Raw genomic sequence first — 26,773 nt, forward strand, 5'->3', positions numbered from 1 at the left:
TGCCCAAGACCGGATTTGCTTGTTTTAGTACAGTGATCCCACGACAGTGATTATAGCCTTTGTTGAATGTGAAAACAGTTCCAATTTCATTTGTTCATTTTCTTGCAGAACACATTGTTTGAAGAAGCAGAATTTCAGCAGTTTGCTTTCTTCAAGACCCGAATATGCTTACGCAATGCACTTCAGGTATGTAGCCTGAAAGTCATGCTAGTGTTTGTAGAGTGGCACCAGCAGCACTGAATTACCACCCATGTGTTCTTTCTTCAGGATGAGATGATCTCCAGCCAGTACGATGACAAGGAAGCTGTTCTTATCACATTGAACCGACCTATGATCTACTTTCAGCCCATTGCACTTGATAAAGGTATTTGTGGGGGCAGAAGCTTGGTTTCATGAAGATGAAAAACAGTAGTCAACATGATTACTGTAATCTATTTTGCAGCTGTTCTAGTTTGGCTCAATTACAAGAATGCCTATGAGTACTGGAATGAGCAGAGGGGCAGCTTGAACAAAGAGGTGAGCGAATCGGTTTTGGCAAATTGTGTGTGTCTTCTGTTTGCCTCCCATGTTTAAGAAGTGAAGGATGTTACTCTTCACAGCCTTGTAAACCTTGCTGTACCGTAAAAGTTCTATAGTGCAAATGGCAGTGGATGAGAGTCGACTATTACCTTGTGCGATTTTAACACTATATAAGGCCCAAGCCATATGCATGTCTCACTTTCAAACACATATTAAAATTGCACGCAGAATCACTGCAGGAATTAAAGATGTCATTTTCAAGTTGTTTTGACCGCTGGTTTTGTAAAAAAGGGCTACACATCTGTACAATGACCTCGTAAAAAAGCCTCAAATATGCCGTACCTCAGTCTTTTCGGCATAGTATTAGAAAACATGCATTAGAACTGAAAATCGCTTAGAGAAGTATTATGAGGCAGTTGATTGGTGGGAGAGGCTCAAAAACTCAACAAAAAAATGATAATTGGTTTTTGAGGAAAGAAAATGGCGCAGTAATTGTCTCACATCTCTGTGGACACCCAAACCATGCTAATGTATCGAGCACCTTCCACTCACAAAGTACGTGTTTGCCTATGGTAGGGCAGCAGAGACATTCCAAGGGTAGATGGGATGAGCTCTTGAGAGTTGTTCCCATGAGGCTTCATTTTGCTGGTGGAGAGTGGAGGTGCACCAAAACTTCTGCACAAGATAATTTCCCGATGCTGAAGACAAGAGAACCCTGCTCCCCTAGCACCAGCACTGCCAGGCATGCTGGTCATGTAGCAGCGATGCAGGCACCCTCCCTTAATAGGCAGAATAACTAGGGTGATTGGCCTTCATGGGGAAGCTGAACCTAAGGGGTTGGAGGCTTGGCAAGTCCCCATGTCCTTTAGTACTGTCTTACTGTTTTAAAGCAAAGATATAACCTATTCTTTTGTGCTTACAAATTTTCTAGTGTAGAATTGTACGATATCATCAACTTTTTTTTTGCTTGTTTTATAATTTATTATGGTTTGCTGTCTGAACAGGCAATTGCTTTCATGTATGCAGGAGTGAAAGGAATATCCTAGTGTACTAAGATGTTTGCCAGTCTTTGCCATGGATTACTAAGGCTCCTTTTTGTGATGGGCTACACTATGACCGTGTAATGTTTGTTGTAGTTGTGTTGGTTGTGGGGTCTTAATAATTGGGGAGATATAAATACATTCTCCCCGTTTAACTGCGACTGACACAGTTCAAAACCACGCGGACCCCACCCCGTGGTCCCGTACGCTATTGAGCGCACGCCGACGGGCCTTGCTCTGCGGGAACAAAGGAACAACACACTGGCTGACACAAACAAGGCGTTTATTGTTATAACAACAATAACGCCAGCTAGCAACAAAATATGCCGAGGAATCGAGGACGTCCGACTCACCAGCATGGCTACGAGCGAATGTTCACCCACGCTAGGGCAGGGGAAAACTTCCGAGGCCGGACGGGAGGGGCTGGCGGGAGCATGTTTCCACACGAGGTTGCCTGCCGGCGAAGAGTGAAGCGGCACGCGACACGTCCGCACGCTTTCCCGGTGCCGAGCAGAAGAGACCCGTCTCTCCTCCGCGCGCGCAGCAAACACGCCATCTGTGGCGCTAGTGTCGCTGCGACGCGAGCACTCTCCCCTGTTAGTTAAAGTAACACAACCAAGGAGAGTGCATTGCGGACAAGCTAACCACAGGGAACGAGTTGAGGGTGCATTGCGGGAAAGCGAACCACAGAGGACGAGTGCGTCCCCACATGGTATAGCCGGTAAAGGTTACCTCAGAGATTTGTGTGAGCATTTCGCATTTAATGGAGCAGGCAGTAAAACTGTCGTAAAGCAATTCGCTCAATCGACAGTGGCTTATGTCTTTGCCTGCAGGTACTGACAGCCACACAGCAGCTGTTTGAACGTGTGCCTCAGTTCCCTCAGTTGAGCAGCCAAGCGCTAGGCACCCTTTTCCTCCAGCTGACAGTTCAGGACCTTGGCATCTGCATGCCTCTCAACAAAGGGGTAAGCAAGTGCACCGTTATGTGTTAGGTACATTCGTATAGGTACATGTGTATCTAGAGAAGTCTTTGCAAAGCACTGGCTGTAGAGCTTGCCTTCTAATTTTTCATCTTCTCACATGCAGACCCTGACAAACAGCAGGCTATTTGATGCTGACGCCACACCAGCTGTAGTGGTGACCCTCGAGAACACACGGATTTCAGCATGTTCATGTGGCTCCCTTGTGAGCAAGGCCCGCTTCACAGGTGACTCTGCTTTTCAACAGTGGATATGAATATCATGTGGGGCAGGTGATCGTTGTATTGTCATGGTTGCAGAATTCCTCTTTAGGACCACATCGTGTTGCGATTAAACCAGATGAGATACCGAGCACAGATGGGTTCTTGACTACAGCAGACTACTATTCGACGAAGATTTTGACACCTTTTAGGTCTGGTTAGCTTGTCCCATGTGCGATTTCCCATGGGTTAGCCCATGTACAATGTCTCCATTCAGCCATTGAGTTCTCAATTTTAGTCTTTAGTGCAACAGTGGTTCTCTTGTGGCATGAAACAGTGTGCATTCAGTGTTTGCCAAAAACTTTTCACAACCATCATGCTTCTTGTGCACTTGTTTAGTAAGTAATATGAGCTTAATTGCCTGGCACATTCAAGGCTTCCCTGTATTCATCATTTCTTTGTCATTCTGGAGAAATGCATGCGTACGAAAAGGCATTTTATTATGCTCTTGTGGCACCACTAAAGTTTGTGTTAACTTCTTGTCTGTCCGGGCTTTTTTTTTATTGTGTCTCTGGGAAACTACTGTTGTTCCCAAACTGTTCACAAGCACTTTGAATTAGGGTCTGTCTTGAATTGAGTTCATTTTATTCCTTATCATGCTAGAACCAAGGTTTGGATCGGACTGATAGTGCAAATCACTTTAGGTACTGTATTTTACTAGGTTTTGCTGTTGGCTTTTGTGATAGAGAAATAAGGCTATTATTTGACTTTAAAGGGCTCTACTTTTGCCCTCAGTTTAATTATATTGTCACAGACTCGAAGATGACAAAGCAGGCAGTGTCATGGGCAGGAGCAGTTGCAGTAGGTCAGCATTAAATCGAGCCGTACCTTATGTCATGTCCTATGTCATGTCATCAGCTTGCAGTCACATAACATTATCTCTCATATGGTCATGTGATCTTTGAATAGCCTGGAGAGGGGTATTGGAAACACAGTTATCCTGAAATGTCACCATGGTGTTGGATTAGGGAAGGTGCTTGAACGAAGTCGTCCTGCTGTGGAGCCCAAGTGACGAGAGCGTGGGTTGGATTTCTGCCTCCCACTGAGGGCTAATGCATTATTAGGCGAGCTTTCACTTGCAGCGTAGCCTAATGTACGGAGAACAAAATATTAAGAACGCTGTCATATGTATCACTAAGTAGCTGCTGTCACGGCCCGCTCCACTTCAAACATTCAGTGTGAGTGAACAGCCTGTTCTTTTTAGTGGCCTGCATTTTTCGCAACGAGCATTTAATGTAAAGCGCCATAGGGTGCTAGGTTTATTGGAATTCAGAAAATAAGGCAAGCGGGTTGCATTGTGCAGGTAGCAGTTTGCCCTGTGCCTTGCCTGAATCCGCCCAAGCATTTCGCATGTTTCTGAGCACTGCACTCTACATCCAAGAGCCCCAGTTCCGTACGCCACCTGCTGGAGTGCGGGCACAATACGGGCTGCGGGCACACTACGGGCTGCGGAGCGCCATGCCAACGATATTCATTCATATGCCTTCCATTCCTACACTGTGATGTGTACAGCATTTGCCAAAGTTCAGAGCCCAAGGGGGCTTGCTTCTAGGCCACAAGGTGTGGCTTGTTAGGCATTCCTAGCTTTCCAAAATGTCTGGAAGGTGAAAAGAACTTTGTCCTCATCCCTCCAAAGGTTAGGATTTACAGGGATGCTACAAGAGCTCCACTACATGGCTTAGAAACAAACTACCTAGGATCTAATCTTTTGACGAAGGCTGCATGTAAGGTTGAATGTTGGGCTTACCTGGGGCAGGGGCTTGCACAGAATGTTCTGACATTCCACGGACTGCTGACTGTGTGCAGGGCTATGCCTGCGCTTTGCGGATGAGTTTGAGGTGTCCATGGAAGACTGGAAGCCTGACCCTAATGATGCTACCACCACGAACCTGTGTGTTGTGTCTGAGGGCACCTATGAGATCTGCTCTCGCACCATTGCTGCACAAGCTGGCAGTGAGTTTCAAGCTTATGGCATTCTTCCCTTGTTCCTTTACGAGTAAAGGCTGTGGTCTGTTGTAAAACATGTTTCAGGGAAGTAAAAGTGTAGGTACTTCTTGCCAGCGATGCAATGAAGCACCTGCCTTTTTTCATTTAATTATTTTGCTTTCTTTATGTGGCAATATTTCATGTAACTTTCTGCATGTCTTTCTCTCATTCATAACTTTCACCTTATTGAAACGATTTCTTTCTTCCCTTTTTTTTTTTTTGAGGGTTAGAGGATAGATAAATGCTTTCTTACTCAAATTTGTGCTTTCATTTATTTAACATTGATAGTTGCAACATTCCATCCATATCAAAGTAAAAGAAAACACAATTGAAAGTTTTGACCACGTGTTTAGAATTTTTTTTTAACTGATGAGAAGAAAAATGTTTGTTGCTTGTTGAGGGGCGCGATTGAAGGTTGTTTCTTGTCAGGTTATGCTGTTATTGACAAATTGAACACAGACATAATAATAGAGTAGGAATGAAGATGCTAAAGCAAATTCAGTTGGTTGCTACTCACTTTTAATGTGTAATGACTGTGCTTTTAAGTGAGGAGTGACCAGGGCATTATTTAATGTCTGTCAGCTAAGTTCTGTTACATTATATGTCATTATTTTTTCATGGTGGCACAAGTAACTCATAATTGCATTGTGTCAACTGGTGGAAATTTGCATTCACATGCTGTCAGTGCGCAGTTTGTGGCTGCATAGCTTAAGGTTATTGACTTGGAGGTTATTTCACTCCCAGTCTGTATTCTCCAGGCTGAGGGGACTTTTAGATGCGGTCATGCAGAATTTAGAAAAAGGGGTGGGGAAAGAACTGGGACGTTCATTTAGCTCTGTTTGGCAGATTGGGTTCTCAGTGGCATGCTGCACGCAGGTAATGCCAAGTGGATCCTGAACGTCCAGTGGCAGATGGAAGGCGTGGACATCCATGTTGACGTGGGCATCAGCAAAGCTCTGTCAGCGCTGTTCCGCACACTCACTGCCCTGACAGGGGAAGGAGACGAGGGTGAAAGCCCTGAGGAGCAAGCTCGAGCTGCCCAGGTAATCAAACATGGCGCTTGTTGTGCCTAGGGTTGTTTTCAAGGACTTGCCATGTTTTATTTTCACGGTTGTGAGCTCTCGCACATCCCCTCTCTTGACACCTGAGAACTATCAGCACTGGAATGACCACGTGGTGGCGGTGGGCACCCATTGCTCAACCCGTGCCTTTTTGGGGGTGGGAACGTAGCGGAGGAAGCGAGCTTTCATATGCAGAAAACATAGATTTTTTTTGTATTTCTAGATGAGGACTTCGATATTTTTTAACAGAGAAGGGTGAATGTTTAAACATGCTGAAAATGTGATTTGTAGAAAACCGGCCTATTTGCATTTTTTTTTCGCATTTAAGATTGGCGTCCCCCGTTAATCGAACTTGCAGTGCTTTTTCATCATCATCATCATCATCATCATCATCATCATCATCATCATCATCATCATCATCATCATCATCCTGACTATGCCCACTGCAGGGCAAAGGCCTCTCCCATGTCTCTCCAATGAACCCTGTCCTTTGCCAGCTGCAGCCACTGTATCCCCGTAAAATTCTTGATTTCATCCACCCGCCTAACTTTGTGCCGCCCCTGAGCTTCTCTTGGAATCTACAGCGGTTATCTTGCCTTTGGATTACATGCCCTGCCCCAGCCCATTTCTCCCTCTTGATTTCGACTAGGATGTCATTAACCTGCGTTTGTCCCCTCACCCACTCTGCCCGCTTCTGGTCTCTTAACTTTAAACCTATAATTTTTGTTTCCATAGCTCGCTGCGTTGTCCTTAACTTAAGCTGAACCCTTTAGGAACTTTTTAGTTTTGTGCAAACAGTGGTTTTCTGGGTTCAAAGTAAGTTCAGAGCGAATAGTAATTTTCTTCGAAAAATTTAGAAGTGAATACTTCTAATACTTTTGGTGCATAAATAAGGTTGGCTAGCACCACAGGCATTTTCAAAATCATATATTTCTCTAACAAAAAAAGGGCATTACATAAAGAAAAAGAAAGTGCACTGAAGCCTTAAAACTATATTTCAGAATTTTAAAACAGCATCTCGAATCGAGGAAAAACAATGTTTTACCTTGCTGCTAATTCAGAATTAAGTACAACATTCGTAGCATAACAAAACAATATACGAATTGATAGAGCCAGGGGTTGAAGCCTCAAGTAGCTGCATACAGTATCGCAACAGGGCATAGAGAGAGATTGTGAAAAAAGAAACGAATGCTGTGTTGCTCTTCCAGGAAACTGCTTACATTAGCAGCTCAGAGTGCTGAAATCTAAATGTTTTCATCTAGGAACACAAGTAGTTCTACATGCTTGCAGCTCACAATGGCTCTCGCAGCTGGATAGCCGGCCGTCATTGACTAGTTGTAAGGGTTGCTGGTGTCAACAGGTAACTGCATGTGACTAGTGCCATGGGTACAGGTGACTTCCTTGGTCCTCCGCCATGCGAAAGGGTTTGAGCAAGGAAGGAGGTTTTCAGGTAGTCAGTGATTTCATTTGTGACTGTATGACCTGGCCAGTGGCTCTCATTAGAACTAAATTTAGTAAAGGTGGCACACAAAGTCACCTGAAGGGTCAGGTTATGAGTGGGGATCAACTTATGCTCGAAGTTGACTTAACATGGCAATATATGGTTCTTGAAATTGAAACCACACGAAGCAAGCAAGTGTTGTACTAGTATTCAGCCAAATATTAGAAATTATTGGATATTCGCGCAAGCCCTCTTTTTTTGCAATTAGGAATCTTGCATATTTCCTGTGCAGGTCACTCGTTTATGACTCCAAAATGAGGAATATTGAAGCGTCGGGTTTATATAATGTAGTTTTAAGATTTAACTGAGTGTGCAACACAGTAGGAATTGTGAAATGTAGTTGGTGTACATGTACTCAACTGTTGCAGTGGTCCCGTCACATGCGTACATTTCTTGCTTTCAATATTGTTGTATGTTGTGATTGATATATTTAATTATTAGAAGTGTGTTCATTTTGTTATGGTTCAAGTTGGGCATAATGAAAGATTATAAAAGACAATTTCATATCTTTAGCATGACAACAGTTGAAAGTTTTCATGAGACTGCTCACGCAACTATGTCATGTTACTCAGGAGCCAGTGACCCTTCGCCATGCCTGCCTGCTGCTGGATCCAAGTTTGGATGCTAAGAAACGGTCCCGCCTGATAGAGAAGGAAATGAATGAGCAGGCCAAGATTATCAGCGATCTGCGTTTCCTGGGTGCCAGCCAGAGCACCATTGAACAGGAGGAAAGGCGACTGAAAGAGCTTGAAACAGCTGTCTTCAATGACTTCCGTCGAGATGTGATCAAAAAGCTGCGCAGGCAAAGTGTCAAGGTTTGTGACATCTATTTGCCTCTCTTTGGTCTTTAAGACAGTTTTTTTTATTGCTGGAAGTGCCAAGCTTATCTCTCTTGGTTTCTGCTTATCATCTTGCTAAAATCTCGTGGTGAGTTGTCTTAGAAAGAGCAGAGGCTGTGTAGAGGGGACGTATAGTGGCTGAGGAATGTATGTGGGCTGTAAACCGCTTAAAGCATCTTAAAGTTCCTACGAAAATCAGTGCTATGAGTGCTGCTGTGCTTGATTTGTAAATTTTTTTCATATGATACATGCAGCCTGCTTGTGAAAAAGTTACTTTGAAAGCATAAAAAGCTGCAGCTCCGTGGTGCAGGGAGTTACAAGTGATTGGGCGTGGGACTGTAACCACCAAAATTACTACCTGCATTCTAAAATTTTGACATGTTAACTTATGAACTTTAGCAGTCACTGTACTTCGTCCTCTTTTATTTTGATGCTCAGCACTGTATTGATACAAAGCTTAGGCATGTTGGGGAATGTGTTGTTCTGTGAAAACTCGTTTGTTATGCATATTTGGCTACAATGCAAGAGATTACCTGGTGGTAATGAATAAAGGAAAAAAAGTTACTCATGCTTAATGCAGTCCTGTACGGTTCACAAAAACATTTATTTCCGCCTCACTCTGCTCTTCTTCACGGGTTTTGGTGGGGGTGTTTTCTAAACAGCCTTGTTTCTTTCAAACTAAAGAAGGTTGGCTAGTTGGAGCTTGTTAAGTGGCTCTGACATGATAACAGGCATGAAAAAAATACAGAGGAAGAGAAAGGGGGGTTCACTCAGGACACAGGGATAGATGCGAACTCCTGTCATTGTCAGCTCAGCAGTTTACTTTGTGGCAGTTTCAGTGACAGTTCCTTGGGGATGCCTAGCTTTTGTCTGGATTTTGATTGTGCTGATTTTAAAGATGGCACTTCTGTTTCAAAGGAAGACACATTAATAGCCTCTTTCGAACGTTGATGCCCTTTAACTCTGTCCAAAGTGTTAAGTGTTCTGCACTTAGTTAAAAATTGTTTGGAACTATATGTAACACAACACCAGGCGCTCGGTTTAGAAGTTACAAAAATAACTTTTGCATTATATAGAGATTGTCACAGTAGTGCCAGTGACACGGATGGTATGTTTGCACGTTCAGGCAGCGTCAATCAAAGATAAGCTCGGCCTGGGCACCATGTCCCGGCTGCCTGCCGACACACCAGAGGAAGAGGCTCGAATTGCCAACCACCTGGAGCATGCCACTCCCCCATCTTCTGGAGGAATGCCTGTCTCTCCTACCAAGGATGGGGCTGGCACAGGAACCCACACACGCACGGCCTCATTCGACATGTCCGATCTTCCAGCCACCCCTAGGCGACCCATATCACTGGTCCACAGGTAGGCCACTCTGTTTAGGTTCTTGTAGCAGCTTTTATGTTTATGGGAAATAGCTGGTTGTCGGCACAGTTTGGCAGGAGGTCCTAACCAATCTTATGTTTCAGATTATGATGTTACACGTAACATGAGCATTGGGAGAATGAGGAGTGCATCATGCATCATAAACCTATGAAACGTATTTTGTAAAGATTGCTATTTTCAACTTTCAGTCCTGAATGTATTCTGATTTCACAAGCTGTGAGGGTTGAATATAACGTGGTCTTTGTTGTAGTAGTTTTTTTATTTTTTATTCATGCACTATAATAAAATGTTCGAAAGTTCATAACTTCTCACACAGGCTAGAAGCAATGCAGACGAAATCAATTACTGCATACTGCATCTAGGCCCAGTACTCAGCCATGCCTGGCCTTGTGTCAGATCTCACCCCACAAGTTGTTCATGTGCTGAATGAATGCTAGTAGTCACGCTCAGATACAGTGAACCCGGATATATCAAATTATTGTTTATATTGAATAATCAGAACATTTCTTTGAAACTTTTGTACAGAATTATAGCACAGTTCTCTTCGTTTATCATGTTTGCATTCAGCAGAACATTTGAAATACCAAATGGCGCCGTGCCACTGCAGGTGGTGGGCTGGCAGCACTGGTGCTTTGAAATAGCATGTCAAGGTGTGTGAGGTATGCTTGAAGGTCGACTTCGGTCCTTGGTGCTCCTTTTCCATATTGCTGTCATTCGTTGAAGCCAACCCAGCTAAAGCCTAATGACGGCCCTCGCCTGCTATGCTTTGCTGCCGAAGGCGTTATGGAAACCAACTGTACTTTATTTAATTGAGTACTGGTAACAGCATTAGATGTGTTGTGATCACAAGTGGCTAGTTCTAAAGCATTGTCCATTGCAGGTTCGATGTTAAGCCTAGCAAAGCCTAGCGAGCTATGCACTTCCAGCATGCCAACGAGCAGCACGTTGCTACAAGAAGTGCTTCACTAACATGATTGCAATGTATCATTGCTTCTAGGTTATAGATAAACTTATCTGTTTCCGTTTTTATGTATCGAACTATTTTGCAATCCCCTTCACGTTCAGCATATCCGGGTTCAGCTGTATAGTAGGTCATTGTAAATAATACAGGCAGTTGGGCTGTCTGTGGTTTGTGTTTGAGACCGAGTGGAGAGAAATAAGTGAGAAATTATGGGCCCGTGGAGCAGTTCATTCTTAACCTTTGGCTGCCTCTTGTCATTCAATGCAGGGAGCTATCTCTGGACAGTGTCTTCTCCCAGACGACGGCTAGTGTGACCAACAGTGGTGCGCCCACACCGACGAGCGAGCCCTCAGAGCCAGCACTGAGCCCCCGCGACGACATCCTGCCACCACCGTAAGGAGCTTTTGGGGAGCCCTACACTCTCTTCAGAAACGCGAACGAGTGCACATGGACAACATTTGTAACCTCTAGTAGCCTAACTCGCTTACACAGAAGTCCCAACTTTTGGAGCGATAAGAAAACAACTTCCTCTCACCTTCAAAAGATTTGGAACACTGGCGATGCGTAATGAGCTTTTCCGCATAGCCCCAAAACTAACCCCTTGGAATGTATAGTTTCAACAAAGCTGTACTGCTTTAGTAAGAAATTTATTTTTGTTGCAAAGATTTGGCGATGGAAAAATAAGTTTTTATGGAAACTTATGCAGTCTGGTCTCTGGCCACGCGGGCCAGTCACATCGACCCGTTTTATGAAAAACAACATTGTGTTTTCTGGCTGTATAGACATTGAGTAAGCTTGTTCTCAGGATTGAGGATTCTTCTGAGGAGAGCAGAACACAAGGCCACGCGCTTTATATCGGAAGAGTGGTATAACTGTAATCTGATATCTCCCTCCAAAATGCCTGCAAATTGTGTTGAGATGTTAACCAATGACTTGTTTACTATACGCAATACCTAAAGTGTACTGTTTTAGGGCATTTTGTGTGTCCCTAATTTAAAGAAAAAAAAAACACATGAATTTATGTTATAAGGAGGCAGGAATACTGAGTTACCAAAAACAGCCATATCCGTCAGCTTTGTTATGTGCCTGTCTGAACTGTATGTTGGGCAGCTGCTGATGTGCATGTGTATAATCATCATTGTAATTGATATGGTTATCTTTACAATAACTATAACATCACATTTGGTTCAAAGCAGTCGAATGGTTTGCAGTAACAAATTGCTATAAGAGTTTTTGCAGACAAGCATCTTGCCAGGTGCATTGCACGTGCAGCTGAGTACTTTTTTCATTGCCAAGTAGAGCTAGTTAAACATACTGTTGTGCCATTGTGCAGGGTTGCTGAAGTGCGTGCCGGCCACACCACACCTGTGCCAACAAAGCAGCAGCAGGTTGAGCCCAGCATTGACTTCGAGCTGGACATCAAGGTGTTCTTCAATAGCGGCAAATGTGTGCTACACACCAGGGACCCAGCCCACGAGGAGGAACCCATCAAAATGTGAGTACCAGGTCTTCTTTGAAGCTCAGTTCTTTTGAGTTTGTAGCCTAGTTTTCTCTTAGCAGCCGCATCCTTGAAGCTTCGCTATAAGGCAGTTTTCTCATGCAAAAGGTTGACCACCTTCTTCTACTAGCCTTCTTGGTTATGCAGCTAGCTCCATAATCTGCACCTTTCTTGGTTGCTTTTTTTCTTACATGACTGCATTCCCTTTTTGTTCTTCCACAGTTTGCATCACACAGGCTGAGGAGCACACACGAATGCGCATTTGTTCGTTACATATGTACATATGTCAAAGAATCTATGTTACATAATTCTCGGTGCCAACAGTCACATTGACCCGTTTTTTGAAAAACAACTTTGTGTTTTTCTGGCTGTATAAACATTGAGTAAGCTTGTTCTCAGGATTGAGGATTCTTCTGAGGAGAGCAGAACACAAGGCCGCGCACTTCATATCAGAAGAGTAGTGTTACTTTATTCTGATATCTCTCTTGTTCCAGCTGCAGTAGTATCTGATAAACATGTAGTATCTTCTCCACAGTAAGCAATAATGTGACATGTCATGTCTAGAAAATGATATAGCAGTTTGTGTTACTGGATGGAAGATTGCAGTTGCAGCTTGTAACCTGCTGCTACACAAACTCTAATACTGAATGCTTCTGTGCTTACGTTATGGTAGCCTCAAAATACTGCAGTGTACTCAGTATTCGTTGCAAACAGTAGTGCAAAAAAACTGAAGTCATAGGTATAGCCTCGTGGGCTCTCATGGCAGTACATTCTTCCACAACTGTGCCTCCACTTGAAATCACGAAAGTGGCATCACCTGCTGCACTTGTAATAATGTGCTCTTTGTTGCTGTAGTATTTTTTAAGTGGGCACCGTGCATCCAATGAAGCATACAGGAGACACAGGGAGCCACAATACGTGAAATTTTACAGACTGTTGAAACCTTTGTATGAAACCTTTCAGGTGGTATGCTGTGTGGATTTTTCGTAGCCTTTGAGATCTGTACATAACTTTGGGTGACATGTATACTTGAATTAATCCTCATTCATCCTCGCGCTGAAGGGGGATGTTCTGTACATGCCTGCATTAAAATATTGTGAGTAAGGTGTGCATGCGGACTCTGACAGTATGAAATCATTTGTATATATTTTTTAAAAATTTTTTCCCCTTGTATATAAGCCTTCTGTTTTTTGTACTTCTGCAGGACTCGTCCCATGCGCAAGGAACGCAGTTTCTCTGGAGGCCTGGGCCTTCCTGACGGCGGCTCCCCAACGAGGCGTCGCAGTGGGCCTCGCAGTCATCCGTCTTCTTCTCGAATGCGGTTCCCTCCAGCGGCCTCTGCTACCCCAGGCCAGGTCACAGACTTCACCGTGTTTCTGGTGCCAGGCCTGGATGTCAAAGTGAGTGTCCCCGTCTCCGTGGTTTCTCTCTGTGTGCGGGAGTTTTCGGTGAAGCGAAATGGGTTCAAATTCTCGGTACGCGTTAATTCCCGGGGGGTAAAAGAAGTAATAACTGATAATGCATCTGCATTTTATTTTTATTTACCGTATTTACTCGCGTAATAGGCGCACTCGCATAATAGGCGCACCCCTAGTTAGGGCGCGAAAAATCAGATTTTTTTTATTTTCGCGCATAATAGGCGCACCCCGAACTTGGCACTGTGATCAATACTGTATTTACACGATTGCAAGCCGACGCCTCGCCACCCCCCGCTTCCCAATCTTTATTTTAACAAAGTTTTTGCTGAACTGACTACTAGTCCCTACTAGTGCTGCTGCCGTCGCAGCTGCTGCGGACCCACAGCACGTACAACGACATCGCATAGAACAGCCGCACACAGTTTTCAGGGATGCTCACTTTAAACGTCTGTTTGGAAGGCTTCATCTCCAGCCGGAAACGTTCCCGACTTAGGCCCGCGAAAACCTCTGCGCTTGGAGTCGCGTACGAAAATTTAGGGACGCCGCAGTCGCAACTGCCGCACTTCTCGGCCACGTCGTATTTTCCGACCTGCCGCACGCTTGCCGCGTTCGAGAGCAGACTCCCAGCCGTGTAGCTGTTAAGGTGCTTGCCCACGGCAAAGCCTCATCAGCGCTCCGCGGCAAAGCCATAAACCACGATAACTATCGCGGTACCGCAAATCCCGGCACTTGACAGCAACAACAACAAAAAAAAAAACGAGCTGGAGATGCTGATGGCGATATAGATAGCGAAAGCTCGCGGCGGAGGAAAACGATGATGATGATGATGATGATGAGCTTGGCCTTGGGCGGCGTCTGGAAGCTCCTGTGCGCGTGTGTGGCCTCCGCGATCAAGCGCCCGTTGCGCGCAGCCGGTGCCGATCGCGGAGGCCTCGGCGCGTGCATTCCGAAAGTTTCGGTGCGGCCATAGAGTTTCTTACTATTACCTAGAGGGAAAGCTGGCAGCCCGTCTATGGGAGTTTACATAGCGACCCCTCGAGACCACTTCAGCCACCATGGGCGCTCAAAGCATCATGGGGCGGTGAGCTACTTGTTGCGGAACTGCAACTTTTGGCCAAAATATTATAGAAAAATAAAGCTGTTTGATAACTACAAACGTCCTAACATTCAATATCTTGTCTAATGATTGCAACAAACGAGCAGAAAAGCATTTAAGTGCAAAGTTTGCCCAAAATAAGAGACGACTCGCTTTCCTATTGGCCAAGTAATGAACACTATAAAAACTAATATTTCGTAATTAACAGGCGCACTTTTAAAAGTAAATATTTTTTCAAAAAAAAATGTTGTTGCTTAAACACTATAAAAGGTTTTTAGGGGTATTTCGAAAAAGTGAAACCTTTTATTGGCGTCGTGTGTCGTCGCGTTTTCACTACTATGGGTTTTGCCCACTGCGTTCGCGCGAAAGTCGTCTGCGCACACACGAACAGCGTTTTCGGAATGAAACGTCTTAGTAGTGTCACTCCATGTTCCCGAAAAATTACGACTGAGCCGCAACAAGTAGCTCACCGCCCCATGATGCTTTGGGCGTCCATGGTGGCTGAAGTGCAGCACCGCCAGCTTTCCCTCTAGGTAATAGTAAGAAACTCTATGGGTGCGGCCCTTACACGGACCTTTTTTTTTTAACATTTTCTTCGCGAAAACGGGGTGCGGCCCGTACACGAGTGCGTTTACGTGGTGTGTTCAATTTTGCGAGTCGAAAAATTTCCGGAAATTTTACCCCGCGTAATAGGCGCACCCCGAACTTTGAGCCGGATTTTCTGGAAAAAAAGTGCGCCTATTATGCGAGTAAATACGGTATTTTTTCTGCATTTGTTTTGTTCCTTTCATTGTGTGCAGGTGGTAGCGGTTAGTCAGGGGGGTACCTCCTCTATGGGGGTTAGCCTTTGCTGTGATGCGATGTGCCTGCATGAATTAAATGAAATGAATCACAGTTGTACTGTCCATTATGGGACCTTATTCTGTAATGGTCTGTTTCAGTTTCCATTCATTTAGCTCTTCGATCATTGGTCATGGTTTCCAAGTGACACATGTCGTGGGTGGGGGGTATCGCGCGTAATGTGCACAAGCATGCCCATGCCACTGTTTGTGGTGAGTTTATGATGACCAAAATTAGTTTCTCAAGTGATGACAGGTAGCGTCATTATAAAAGAATGCATGCTGCGGTGTCACTGAAGGCATGAGCATCAGCCACGGTAGCATTTCGTTTGTGGCCGGTGGCCAGCCGGTGCTGACGCCAGTGTATGAGTTAGCGTGACAACACATATTTGACATGCCAGACTAGCATTTTTGGGGCTACTGTCTTCAAGGGAAAGAAACAGTGTGGTATATGCAGGGTGAATATGCTGACGAAATGGGAGTTGTGCTATTTTCAACGCTTTGAGTTGAACAACAGGTTTTGTCGCATTGGTCAGGATCAGTCATGCTTGGAGGAAGAAAGGGGATAATTACCGAAGGCTGCAACAGAGAGAGACAGACAGACGTTAAGGTTAAGCCAAGACCAAGTCAATGCAACATTTTATGTTCAATTGTTTTTCTGCTTTGTGAAGTATAGTTATAGTCAAATAATTTCAATGAAAAAGAAAATATATTGTGCTTTCTGTCCTTATGTAGTTGCAGCAAGTCTTAGAAACCACTTTTGCTTTCATTTGCATTGCATGCATTTTATTGAAATACTTGTTTTGCTCACTTTAACTTACAATATGGCCTTTCAATGTGAAAGAAAAAAAAAAAAGAAAAATGGTCGAGCACAGTGTGCCCTCTTAAATTACTCATTTGATGCCCTTACTCGTGGTTGCTTTTAGTGCACTGCACGGGCTCGGGCTGGCCCGAAAGCCCGGGCCCGGCCGGGCCGGGACATGATCTGTTTTACCGGGCCTGGGCCGGGCCCGGGCCTGAAGTTGGGGGCCCGGGCCGGGCTCGGGCTTAACGTTGCGGACCGGAGCTGGGGTTGGGTCCGTATAGAAACGGCTGGTGCCCGACTATTCATTCAATACTGCTGAGTGAAGTACACAACTGTGGCATTAAAGCAGCGACACGGATGAGCTATGGGTTATATACAGGGTGCCTCAGCTAACTTGTACCAAGATTTCTAAAAAAACTAAACGTTCTTCAGAACTGAAATCGCGTGGATGTTGTTAGGGTTCATCTAAAGTTACAGTACCATTTTTTCGCTCGCCCTATTTGAATAATTAGTCGAGATAAATTAACTTTTTAAATATAGCTTTAAACGTTCAAGCGTAAATAGGAAAGTTGTGGAGCTCCACAAATATTGTACAACCCAGGCACTAGGCATAGCGTGGCCGTTTTTATTCTGGAAAAACGAAAGCCCGCGGAGTTTAAAATATACCGCGTGACAGTGCGCTCCGTGCGCCCGGATGCGCTGCGATTACAGCGCTCTCATCCCTGCTTTGTGAAAAACATTAGTCGCTTCGCGCCTTTCGTGCTGCCCAAGACAGGGCTTCGCGACGCGCTTTGTTCATAGATAAGCGTCAGTGGTCACGGGCGGCAGTTGAAAGGAAGCGCGGCTCCCGTTTCTGCGGCAATAATTGCGCTCTCACGTTAGCAGAATGCATGCGGAGGAACGATGACAATCTCATGAGTTCGAATTTGGGATCTAGATCCCAACAAGCAAAGACGCATATAACAAGCGTGATAACGTCGTGTGAATCACGATGAAAAACGGAAGCCGCCCGAACCCACTGCCGCCCGAACCCACTGGCGCTTATCTTGGAACCAAGCACAACGCGAAGCCCTGTCTTGGGCAGCATGAAAGGCGCGAAGTGGGTGATGCTTTTTACAAAGCACCGATGAGAGTGCTGTAATCGCGGCGAATTCGTGCGCACGGAGCGCGCTGTCACGTGGTATTTTTTAAACTCCGCGAGCTTTCGTTTTTCCCGAATAAAAACGCCCACGCTAAGTCTATCTCCTTGGAAGTTCCTGGTTTGGACAATATTTGTGGAACTCCACAACTTTCCTATTGAAGCCTGAACGTTTCAAGCTATATTTAAAAAGTTAATTTATTTATCTCGACTAATTACTCAAATAGGAGGCGCGAAAAAATTGTACTGTAACTTTAGATAAATCCTAACAACATCCACGTGATTTCAGTTCTCAAGAACTCTTAGCTTTTTTTTAAATTTTGGTCTAAGTTAGCTGGGACACCCTGTATAGTATGCGCTGAGAAAAAAACTAAGCTTTATTCATTGACTTACTTATTTCCTTATTTGCACGCTTAGTGGTCAGGGCGCTTGATTACTGAGCCGGTGAACCAAGGTTTGCTCCTAGCCTCGGCGGCCGCATTTCTATTTAAGCGGCAAGCATGACAGCCATGTACTTTGTAGTATCATTGCTCGTTGAAGAAACTCAGGTGGTCGAATTTATCCGGAGCCCTCTGCTTCGGTGTCTCTCACAGCCTGACTCCCTTTAGGCCCTTAAGCCCCTCAAAAATAGCTTTTATTTTACAGCTATATTTTTCTCATGCAAGAAAATTCACAAACTAATGCGCGTTTGGTTTTCTTTCTCATCAGCTGAATGGAATGTCTCCAAGGGCGTCCGCAGAATTTTTTGCAGGGGGGGGGCCCCATTGGCTGTTGGCGCCAGAGGGGGGGGGGGGGGTTATGTTCGTAGCAAAAAGGCACTATTTGCGGAGTAAATTTATTTATTTATAAATAAATAAAATAAATAAGTAAAATACACACATGAAAGAAAAATTACAAACAGCAAATTAAAGCGTGGCTAGGAGAGATACATTGGAGTTTATCAACGAAGAAACAATTAAAATTAATAAAAATGCAAAAAGATACTATCACTTCGTGGAGAAGAGTGCTCAGTCTTGCTGCATACGGGTTCTCAACACACCCGGGTTGATGACCAGCACACAGCACAATATGTTCACAAACACGCAACGACAGTCACTCAGTCAGTCTTCCTTGAACAGAAACTGTAGACGCCTCGGATTTTTCTGGGCGAATTGCGTGATGACACTGGTGATAAATTCATTTCTGTGCTTCATTACACGCTCTCGGTGCACACTCATCATACAAAGGCCGTCCAGTCTGTCGTTTGTCATCGTTGAGCGTAGCCACGTTTTCACTCTCCTCATTGTACTGAAGGAGCGTTCGACCGTACAGGTAGTAACTGGCAAAGCCAGAGCCACCTCAATGGCTTTTGCAACACCAGGGAAGAATGTCTTGGCCTGATGTAGAAGCTCGCAGTAAGTTATTTCTGATGGGTCCCCAGTTTTGTTGCACCACATCTCGTACCAAGAGATGGCCTCTTCCTTGAAGTTGTCGATGCCGTAAAAGCACTGGAGTTCTTCGGCGAGAACAGCGAACTCAACACGGCTCAAGTGCTTCATTTTTGATGGATGCAGCTGGAGAAGTTTGAAGCTCCTCTCATTGCTTTCAGAAAAGCGCCGAGCTAAAGAAGCAGTGAGGGAGTCCAAGTACGGCACATATATTGCCACACGGTAGTATTCCTCCGGCGACTGAATCCCGTAGTTGTCTCGGTGGGCCTGACGAGAGACTTGTCTTGGCACAGATATCACCACATTTAAGTGATTGGCTGCCTCCCTTGCTGCATTCATGATGTTAGAGAACTCTACAGCGTTCGTCCGGTGGCCGCGAAAAATACGTTGCAGCTCAGTGATGTGGTCATGCACAGAATGGAAGTCCATGGATACACCTTGCAGAATGTTCGTAACTGGTTCGAGCCGAGCGCTGTACTTCGCTACAATATGCAAGCAGACGATGAAAGATGAGCTTGTTGTTGCGCAGTAGAGGATGTGAGCTCGTTGTCTAGTTGCAGCGTTCGAGCATGATTCCGTGGACGCGAGCTCCTCGAGTGCTTCGACTATGGCCACGTAATGCTGAGAGAAGATCCTAATAGACTTATATTTTGCAGACCATCTTGTCTCACACAGCATCGGAATGTTCGGCACCAATTTTCTTCGGAGTACGCTCTCGCGGAAGAAGTTTATGGTTTGTTTGATTATGCCAATTGTGTTTCGAATTTCAGAGACGTCGTTCAGATCGTTGATGACGAGATTTAGTTTGTGACTTGCACAGTGGAAAAATAGTGCCTTCGGGAACTGTTTTTGTATAATTTTGTTCACTCCAGCTTCTTTTCCAGCCATTGTAGAGCATCCATCGTACCCCTGTCCAACGAGGTTCGAAAGAATCAGCCCGACATTCGTCAAAAACTTCAAGATTGCCGCGGCGATGCAAGCGGAGTTTAATTGCTCCAGCTCTACAAATCCCAAAAACTGCTCTCGAACGCACACTTCGGCTCCCGCCTTGTCAATAAAGCAAACGCCTATAGACATCTGCTCTTTTCCTGAAATATCTGCAGTTTCGTCAGCAAGAACGGAAAAAGCAAACGCTTTGTTAGCTTCGGTAACTATCTGCTCTTTCAGGATGTCGCCACAGATTGTGATGATCTCGTTCTGGACGCGGACAGAAGTGTACTTGGCATTGCCAGCAGAAGAAGCGAAGTGCTCCTGAAGTAGAGTATCTCCAGCTTCTACACGAAAGTCAAGCAGATCATTGAAGACTCCACTATCGGACTGCTTGCCGCGAATTGGCAAGTCATGCGTCGCGCAAAAGACAATGGTGGAAACTATTGGAAATAGTTTCTCACGGTTCCTTTCAACTTGCGCGTGGAGTGCTCTGTTCAGCTGCTCTACAACGGGTAGCTGCTTGCCTTTCATCACATCCATAAAGTTCTGTGAGGCCGTCATTGCCTCCTGGTGCCATTGGGATTTTACGTGATCCCTGCACGCCTCGTGCATTTTTCTGTAGTTACTGAAAGCGCGCACGATAAAACTTCCTTGAGTACCCCGGTGAACACGTGGAGGAAAAATGACGCAAAAACGACAAATAGCGCCTTTCGCTGTCGCTGAGTACGCAAGCCAGGGGGCGTAATCTCCCAGCCATTGATGTCGAAAAGGCCTCTTTCCAGGTGTTACATCCTTCTTAAAATCGTATGTAACATTTGGTGACCATGGCTTAGTAAGAAGACGTAACTTCAAAAAGTCCGGTATGCCAGTGAGTTTAGCTTTGCCTAGAAACTCTCCTAAGTCATATTCTTGAGGCAAGTTATTTGTTTTCTTGATGTTGTCTCCGGACTTCGATCCCAAGCAAGGAGAAAGGGAATCGTCTCGGCTTACTGCGTGACCGGAGCTCGCTGGTGAAGTTCCTTCCATGGAGACGACGACGTCGGCTACTGTCCGGTGATGAAAGGTTGCATCGCTCTGGTCAAATCCGGACTTAAATCCCAAGAAAGGAGAAATGGAATCATCTCGGCCTGCTGCATTACCTGAACTCACTGTTGACAGAGTCCCTTCCATGGAGTCGACGACATCAGCTACTGTCCGGTGATAAAAGCTTGCATCACTCTGTTCAAATGCTACACCGTTGTCACATATCACACCAGAATCTGCAGGGGCGCATTTGGATAACGCTTCGTCAGACAACCGCTGACGCTTGAAGAAGCGCCGAATGTCCATCATTCGGAACCGCGCGAGACAAAGCTGGCTATGGAGTTCTTCGGGGTTGGTAGTGTTAAAAATATATACACATTGATTGAAAAAACGGTTGAATGCGTACGTTGAAAACAAAAAATGACTATATATACAACGAAAACTTATTTACAAGATAAATGCACGCTCGCAGCTTCATACACCTCGCTCCATCTTGCTCGCGCAACCGCACAGTCGAGTATTTGCACACACACTACTCGCCGCTCGTCGTTTTCTCGTCCGCTGTCTTGATTGTTCTCAGCTTCGTTGACAACCGGCCACTAAAAATACCGAAGCACAAACACAGAGGCGCGCACACATGCAAGGGCCTACTTGCCGCAGTATCCCCGAATACGCACTGTTGGAGTTGAGGGTTCAGGACAGGAGTGCCGCTGAGCGAAGAGGTAGATGGCGAAAGGAGAATAGGTTTATTTACATTTTACATTGGTGGTTAGAAGTGAGACGATTCTGCCGCATCCGTTGTCGAGTTTTATATCCTTCTTGTTCCCTAAAGTCCCTAGGTTGAGGACGCCCTTGCCGGAGTGGGAGGGGCCTAGAGCTTTCACCTGTGCGCACACACACGACACTGCACTCATGGTCACGCCCCCTTCACATGTGGAGTCTGAGGGAAAGAAGGTTGTCGTCGAGGTAGCGTTGACGGCGGTAGGTGATGGCCTCCGGCCAGCCGAAGGTTTCTGCGGGTCACCGACATCTGTTGATCATCAAATGCCACCCGCCGCTCGAGGCCAGACGCGAGGTCACGAAAACGCCGAAAGTGGTTCCTCGTGCTTGGGTCGGAGATGAGGCCCGCCAGTTTGTCGCGGTGCTTGGGCACGCCAAAGAGCAACCGGAGACGAGGCCCTTTGTTCCCTGGCACGGTCACGGCAAATGGGGAAGATAACGTTCGTCTCCCCGAGGCGGCGGCGGCGTTCTACACGTGCAGGCACTTTGTGAAGGGGGTCTGGTTTTGTTCCTGCACTCCAACCGGGCAAACTCCGTAATTGAAGTCAGCTGGCACCTGGGTCCTCTCGGTGCTTGTGGTCCATGGCGGCAGGCCCGAAAGCAATCACCCTCAAGTCGCTAGCAGCCATACACAGTAGAAACAGGCGTGCTGGCGGCCACCCGGCGAGACTTGTTGTCGTCGTTCCTAATAGCACTTTGGGGGTGAAAGGAACGCCTCGCGACTTCCGAGGGGAAGGGACACTCGCCACTCCGGTCGGAAAATTTGTTTTGTGTGTTTTTATGGGGTTCAGAGCCCCAAAACGACTCAGGCTATGAGGGACGGAGTAGTACAGAGTTCCGGATAATGTCGACCACCTGGGTCTCTTTACCATGCACTGACATCGCACAGTACATGGGCGCTGTTGGGATTTGAGGCCCAGCCAGAGGTGACAGGCGAGCCAGGCGAGCCAGGCAGGCGCCATCGGGCTGCCTTGACCAAAGGCGCTGGCTTCCGGAGAAGATGCAAGGAACGCTGGTGTGGGGGCGCCTCTGGAGACTGCGTCGCCGTGAACAAAAGCAACTGCTAATCCCCTTTGCCGAAGATTCTGAAAGCGGCGCTTCTACCGAACTGCGCTCTCCCGTGGATCGGAGGAGACAGCGAGCGGCGGCGGCGCCAACTCATCGCCTGCTTGCCCTTGAGCAGCCCGACAAAGCGGGGGTGGACACGGCTGATTTGTCCCTCCCTCCTGAAGAATTCATCGGTGGCCGGATTGTGCACTGTCTGCCTCCGTGTGGCTATCTCTCTAGAGATCAAAGAAACAGGCACCCATCTCAAGACGCCTCGAAACACATGCTCGCCGGTGCCGCTGTATGTCTGCAACGACGCGTCCCCGGACGCGGCACTTCGCAGATGTGACCCAAAGCTGGAAGCGGGGCCGCTTTTACTCTTTTTGCTGAGCGCACCGCCGCCCCTGGTGTGCGGCCATCACTCACGGTTAGAGTGAGTGATTTTCCAGGGGGGTGCAGCCGCCCCCCCTTGCCCCCCCCTCCGGACGCCCATGAATGTCTCGTAAATGAAATAGCCACAAAAGCTCGCGAGAGTTTGTAAATCTCATCTCATAACCACACATATCCCTCCTTCTATCTATCCCTTCCTAGACAGCTTTAATGTTTACTCTTCCGGGCGGCAAAATATAACTGATTAAAACCAAGGGGGAATGCAAAGTAGTCTATTACGCGCGTATGCAGCCCTTTTTATTCGGCTTTCGGAACTTCATAGTTTATCTTTGCGCACCTACAAGAGATCACTGTCCAAAAGACGGGCCTGGCGAGCACTACTCTTAATCACTTCCTTCTGGGTTAAAAAGAACCAACTTTCTGCAAGCAAAACTGTGGTTTCAGAACCATTGTCCGCCAGTTATTTATCGGTCTAGTAGCAGTCTACTTGCTCAGAGTGAGCAGTATACCTCAAGCGTTACTGTGAAACGGGCCGGGCTGGGCCTGGGCTGGGCTTCACTCCGGAATTCACGGGCCGGGCCAGGCTCGGTAGAGCGATAATTTAGCGGGCCTGGGCCGGGCCCGGGCTTGAAGCCGTGGGCCTGGGCCGGGCTCGGGCTTCAGGTCTCGGGCCCGGGCCGGGCTTGGGCCTCAGATTGAGGCCCGTGCAGTGCTCTAGTTGCTTTGATTAGAGTTGAAGTCGAAACCAGATGAAACGAAAAATGGAATAAATGAAACAGTTTTACAAAATTCAGCAGAAAACATCTACAAAGATGGCATACCAGTCACGGAGAGAACTCCATGACTTGAGCAATGACTCCTAAGAGGAGGATGCATGTTTTTAGTTATGGTATACTACACTGACATTGTTTATCCCAGTGGTTGCCCCCAATGTGGCTGTTGACGTAAATATCAGATTGCACTGCAGTTTGGCTGGTTGCACTTTATGAATTCAACTCTGTGTGGTGCATGTGTTCACCTTGTTGTAAATAGTAGCCGTGCGATAAGGCATTTAGTTCTGTAGAATCTCAATGATGCGAATCTTATGGGGTTGTGAAAAATATTCACATCATCCGAAATTCTTGTTATTCAAGAGCGAGCAAAATCCATATGCAGACGCATGGGAAATGCACTCATGCAGATTTTTTGCATTAGGGGTGTGTGAATGTTTGATATTGCCGATTGTTCATTTGAATGGAATATGATAGTGCTTGTCTCGAGCAAATATTGTTCCTGGAGCGCTTGCTTTGTGCGTTTTCGGTTCAGCACACCTCCTCGCGGATGGCACCGTGGCTCGCATGTATGCTGGAGCCACTTTGCACTAGCGCAGCGGCTAGATGTGTACCTGCTGTTTTCTGTGCTTAGACTTCCGCGGGACAGGTCTGAGCTGAATACAGCTGCTGGACCCGTTCTTCTCCGCGTGAAATTCGTGAATCAAGCACGACTGCACAAGCACAGAGGGGAGCCAGCGCGAGATGCAATGAGATGGGTGCCCCTTTCCGACGCCTGACACAGGGTTGTATCGGGCGCTGGGCGTGCAGTGCATATGCCAAGCAGGTGTCGTGGAGTCACTGCTTAAAAGTAACAGCTGCTCAATGATGCAGTTAAGCGCAAAGGCCCCATATATAGGTCTCATATCCAACAAGTAAGTTGGCTCCACATGTTGATAAACTTCCCCAATTTCTGATGGCAATTTCTGTAGAAAGTCCACACAACGTCATTGTGTTGTTTGACGTAATAGCCTTGTGTGCTAGAAAAAAAACATGATTTTTAAAATGCTTATTGTTCCATTAAACCTTTTTGTGTGCCAGAAGTGTTTGGAATATTCGCATCGAAACTGTTCTTAGAAGTTACTGTTCGCTTTGATTTTGCTTAAAAAAGTTAAGTGACTATTCGCACACCCCTAGTTTATGGCTGGCAGTTTATTTGCGGCCGTGTGCTGCCACTCACCTCTTAGACTGCATACTGCCGCAACTGGTGACGGCAGCGTTGACAGTGTGTGGACCATGCGCCACTGCTCACGGTTCAGGGTGAATAGCCACGATACATTAGTGGTGCAGGGGGATCTTCTTCTTTCGCAGTAGTGCACGACTGTCGATCACGTGTTGCCAATATGCAGGCAGCACTTAGTGCTCAAGGGTGCCATCGCAACTCACACCTTCATATCATCCATTGTGGTTCGGGAGAGTGTTCGGAACATGCGAAATTCTGCACATTGTATACCCTGCACTTTGGCTGGGAAATTTTACAAATTGTTATCTTTCTGAAATTTGTATCAACCAATCACGTGATTGTATCATTGAGGTGCTAATGTATGTGATAACCCAAAAAGCACTGATCTTGTGAAGAACCTTCAAAGAGGCTTTCATACCGCTGCTAACTTTCTTGCTGTTGTATTTGAAGTAATCAGTGCCTGTGCAGTTCTTAAGAGCACTCCCGTAGTATCAAATGTTGCAGAATTGGCTTGTGCGTTTTTCAGGTTCACTACAATTCGTGGACTGTGGGAGGTGAGAGTCCGGTCGGCCTTGACCCACCTGCTCGTCGAGGGGGTACCAAGAAAGCTACACTGTTTGCCTGGATAACACTGCAAAGCATCCCAGAGGTAGGAGCCCCCCTTTTTTTTCTTTAGCTGTGAGCACTGGGCTGAGTTTAGCTTTTGAAAGGCAACTGAGATATTACTTAAAACCTGCCTCTGTGAAATGACCCTTACTGAAAAAAATTACGAGGTCCTGAGGCAATGAGATACTGAACCATTGGTGTTTAAAAGTTGTATGCTATAGTCATGCATAGAACTTCTGTTTGCCTTCCTTTCATTTTTCAGCCCTAAGCTTGTTATAGGCGTAGGCATCCCCCATCTGCAGAGAGAATAATACAGCAAAACCTTGTTAAGGCATACCTTGGTGACTGTGGATAAATTAGTGCATGCAGAGTGGCAGTACTATATCCCAACAGAAAATTGCTTAAAAATATACCACTGACCTGGCAAAGGATCAAACCTGAAGTATTCCTTAGGACGCCATTGGCTGCCATTCGCGTCTGACTATACAGTTCAAAAACCAGCTTTTTTTCCCTGAGGGCTTTTAACCAAGGCTGTTATATTTGGAATCCTTTTTGTCATGAGAATGCAGTGTAAACACCAATGTGTTGCTAAATATTTTAGTGGCCATAACATGGCACATATTTGAATGCAGACTATGGGTTATGTATGCTCCTACACCCAAGTTTATAGTTAAATGAACTCTCGTTAATTCCAACTCACTTAATTTTAACTGACACTTTAAATTGAATTGTATTGAGGCTCTTGTTATTGTGAATTCCACAAAATTCAAACATTTTTTTGGTCCCCTTTGAGTTCAAATTATCAAGAATTGTCTGTGTAGTATGTTTCAGCTCCTACCAGCACCGATTCTTCTTTCCTCTATGACATATGGTGCCTGTTTTTATTGTTCAGGAAACTGTGATAAGCCCACACATTCTGGACTTTCTGGAGCAAGCACTTGAGGCAATCCCAATGCAGCAAGCTGCGAAGGCATCTCCGGTGGCATCAGTGGGTAAGCATTTTGTGTTGTGTAAGCCTCCAAAGCTTGTAAGATTGAACTATGGCCGATGTTGTGAAGAAGGAAATGTGCTTGCATCTCCTGTGCTTCGAATTGGACTTGCGAGCATTCCCCATTCTAAGGTTGCAAGCACAGCTTGGCACCAGCCAATCAGATTGACCGTGCTGACAGCAACAAAGAAAATGAAATGCTGGCATGATTTTTCTGTTGAGATTGTGCTAGAAAAGTAATATATGTACACCGACTTAGTGGG

General features: G+C 45.9%; 1 protein-coding gene across 1 annotated transcript in view; it reads left to right on the forward strand.

The window, feature by feature from the left end:
- tweek (transmembrane protein KIAA1109 homolog tweek) overlaps window positions 1-26,773 on the forward strand; it is a 101,900-nt gene that overhangs the window by 64,385 nt on the left and 10,742 nt on the right. Inside the window, exons 38-51 of the mRNA XM_089566825.1 lie at window positions 109-186; window positions 268-364; window positions 443-516; window positions 2,393-2,524; window positions 2,646-2,766; window positions 4,606-4,752; window positions 5,662-5,828; window positions 7,920-8,162; window positions 9,313-9,551; window positions 10,801-10,926; window positions 11,867-12,028; window positions 13,236-13,431; window positions 25,443-25,565; window positions 26,415-26,514. Coding sequence (XP_089422951.1) covers window positions 109-186; window positions 268-364; window positions 443-516; window positions 2,393-2,524; window positions 2,646-2,766; window positions 4,606-4,752; window positions 5,662-5,828; window positions 7,920-8,162; window positions 9,313-9,551; window positions 10,801-10,926; window positions 11,867-12,028; window positions 13,236-13,431; window positions 25,443-25,565; window positions 26,415-26,514 — 2,005 coding nt within the window. The remainder of the gene's footprint in view (window positions 1-108; window positions 187-267; window positions 365-442; window positions 517-2,392; window positions 2,525-2,645; window positions 2,767-4,605; window positions 4,753-5,661; window positions 5,829-7,919; window positions 8,163-9,312; window positions 9,552-10,800; window positions 10,927-11,866; window positions 12,029-13,235; window positions 13,432-25,442; window positions 25,566-26,414; window positions 26,515-26,773) is intronic.

Source organism: Amblyomma mixtum, chromosome 1, assembly GCF_055824585.1.
Source record: "Amblyomma mixtum isolate Tamu chromosome 1, ASM5582458v1, whole genome shotgun sequence".
Lineage (NCBI taxonomy): Eukaryota > Metazoa > Arthropoda > Arachnida > Ixodida > Ixodidae > Amblyomma > Amblyomma mixtum.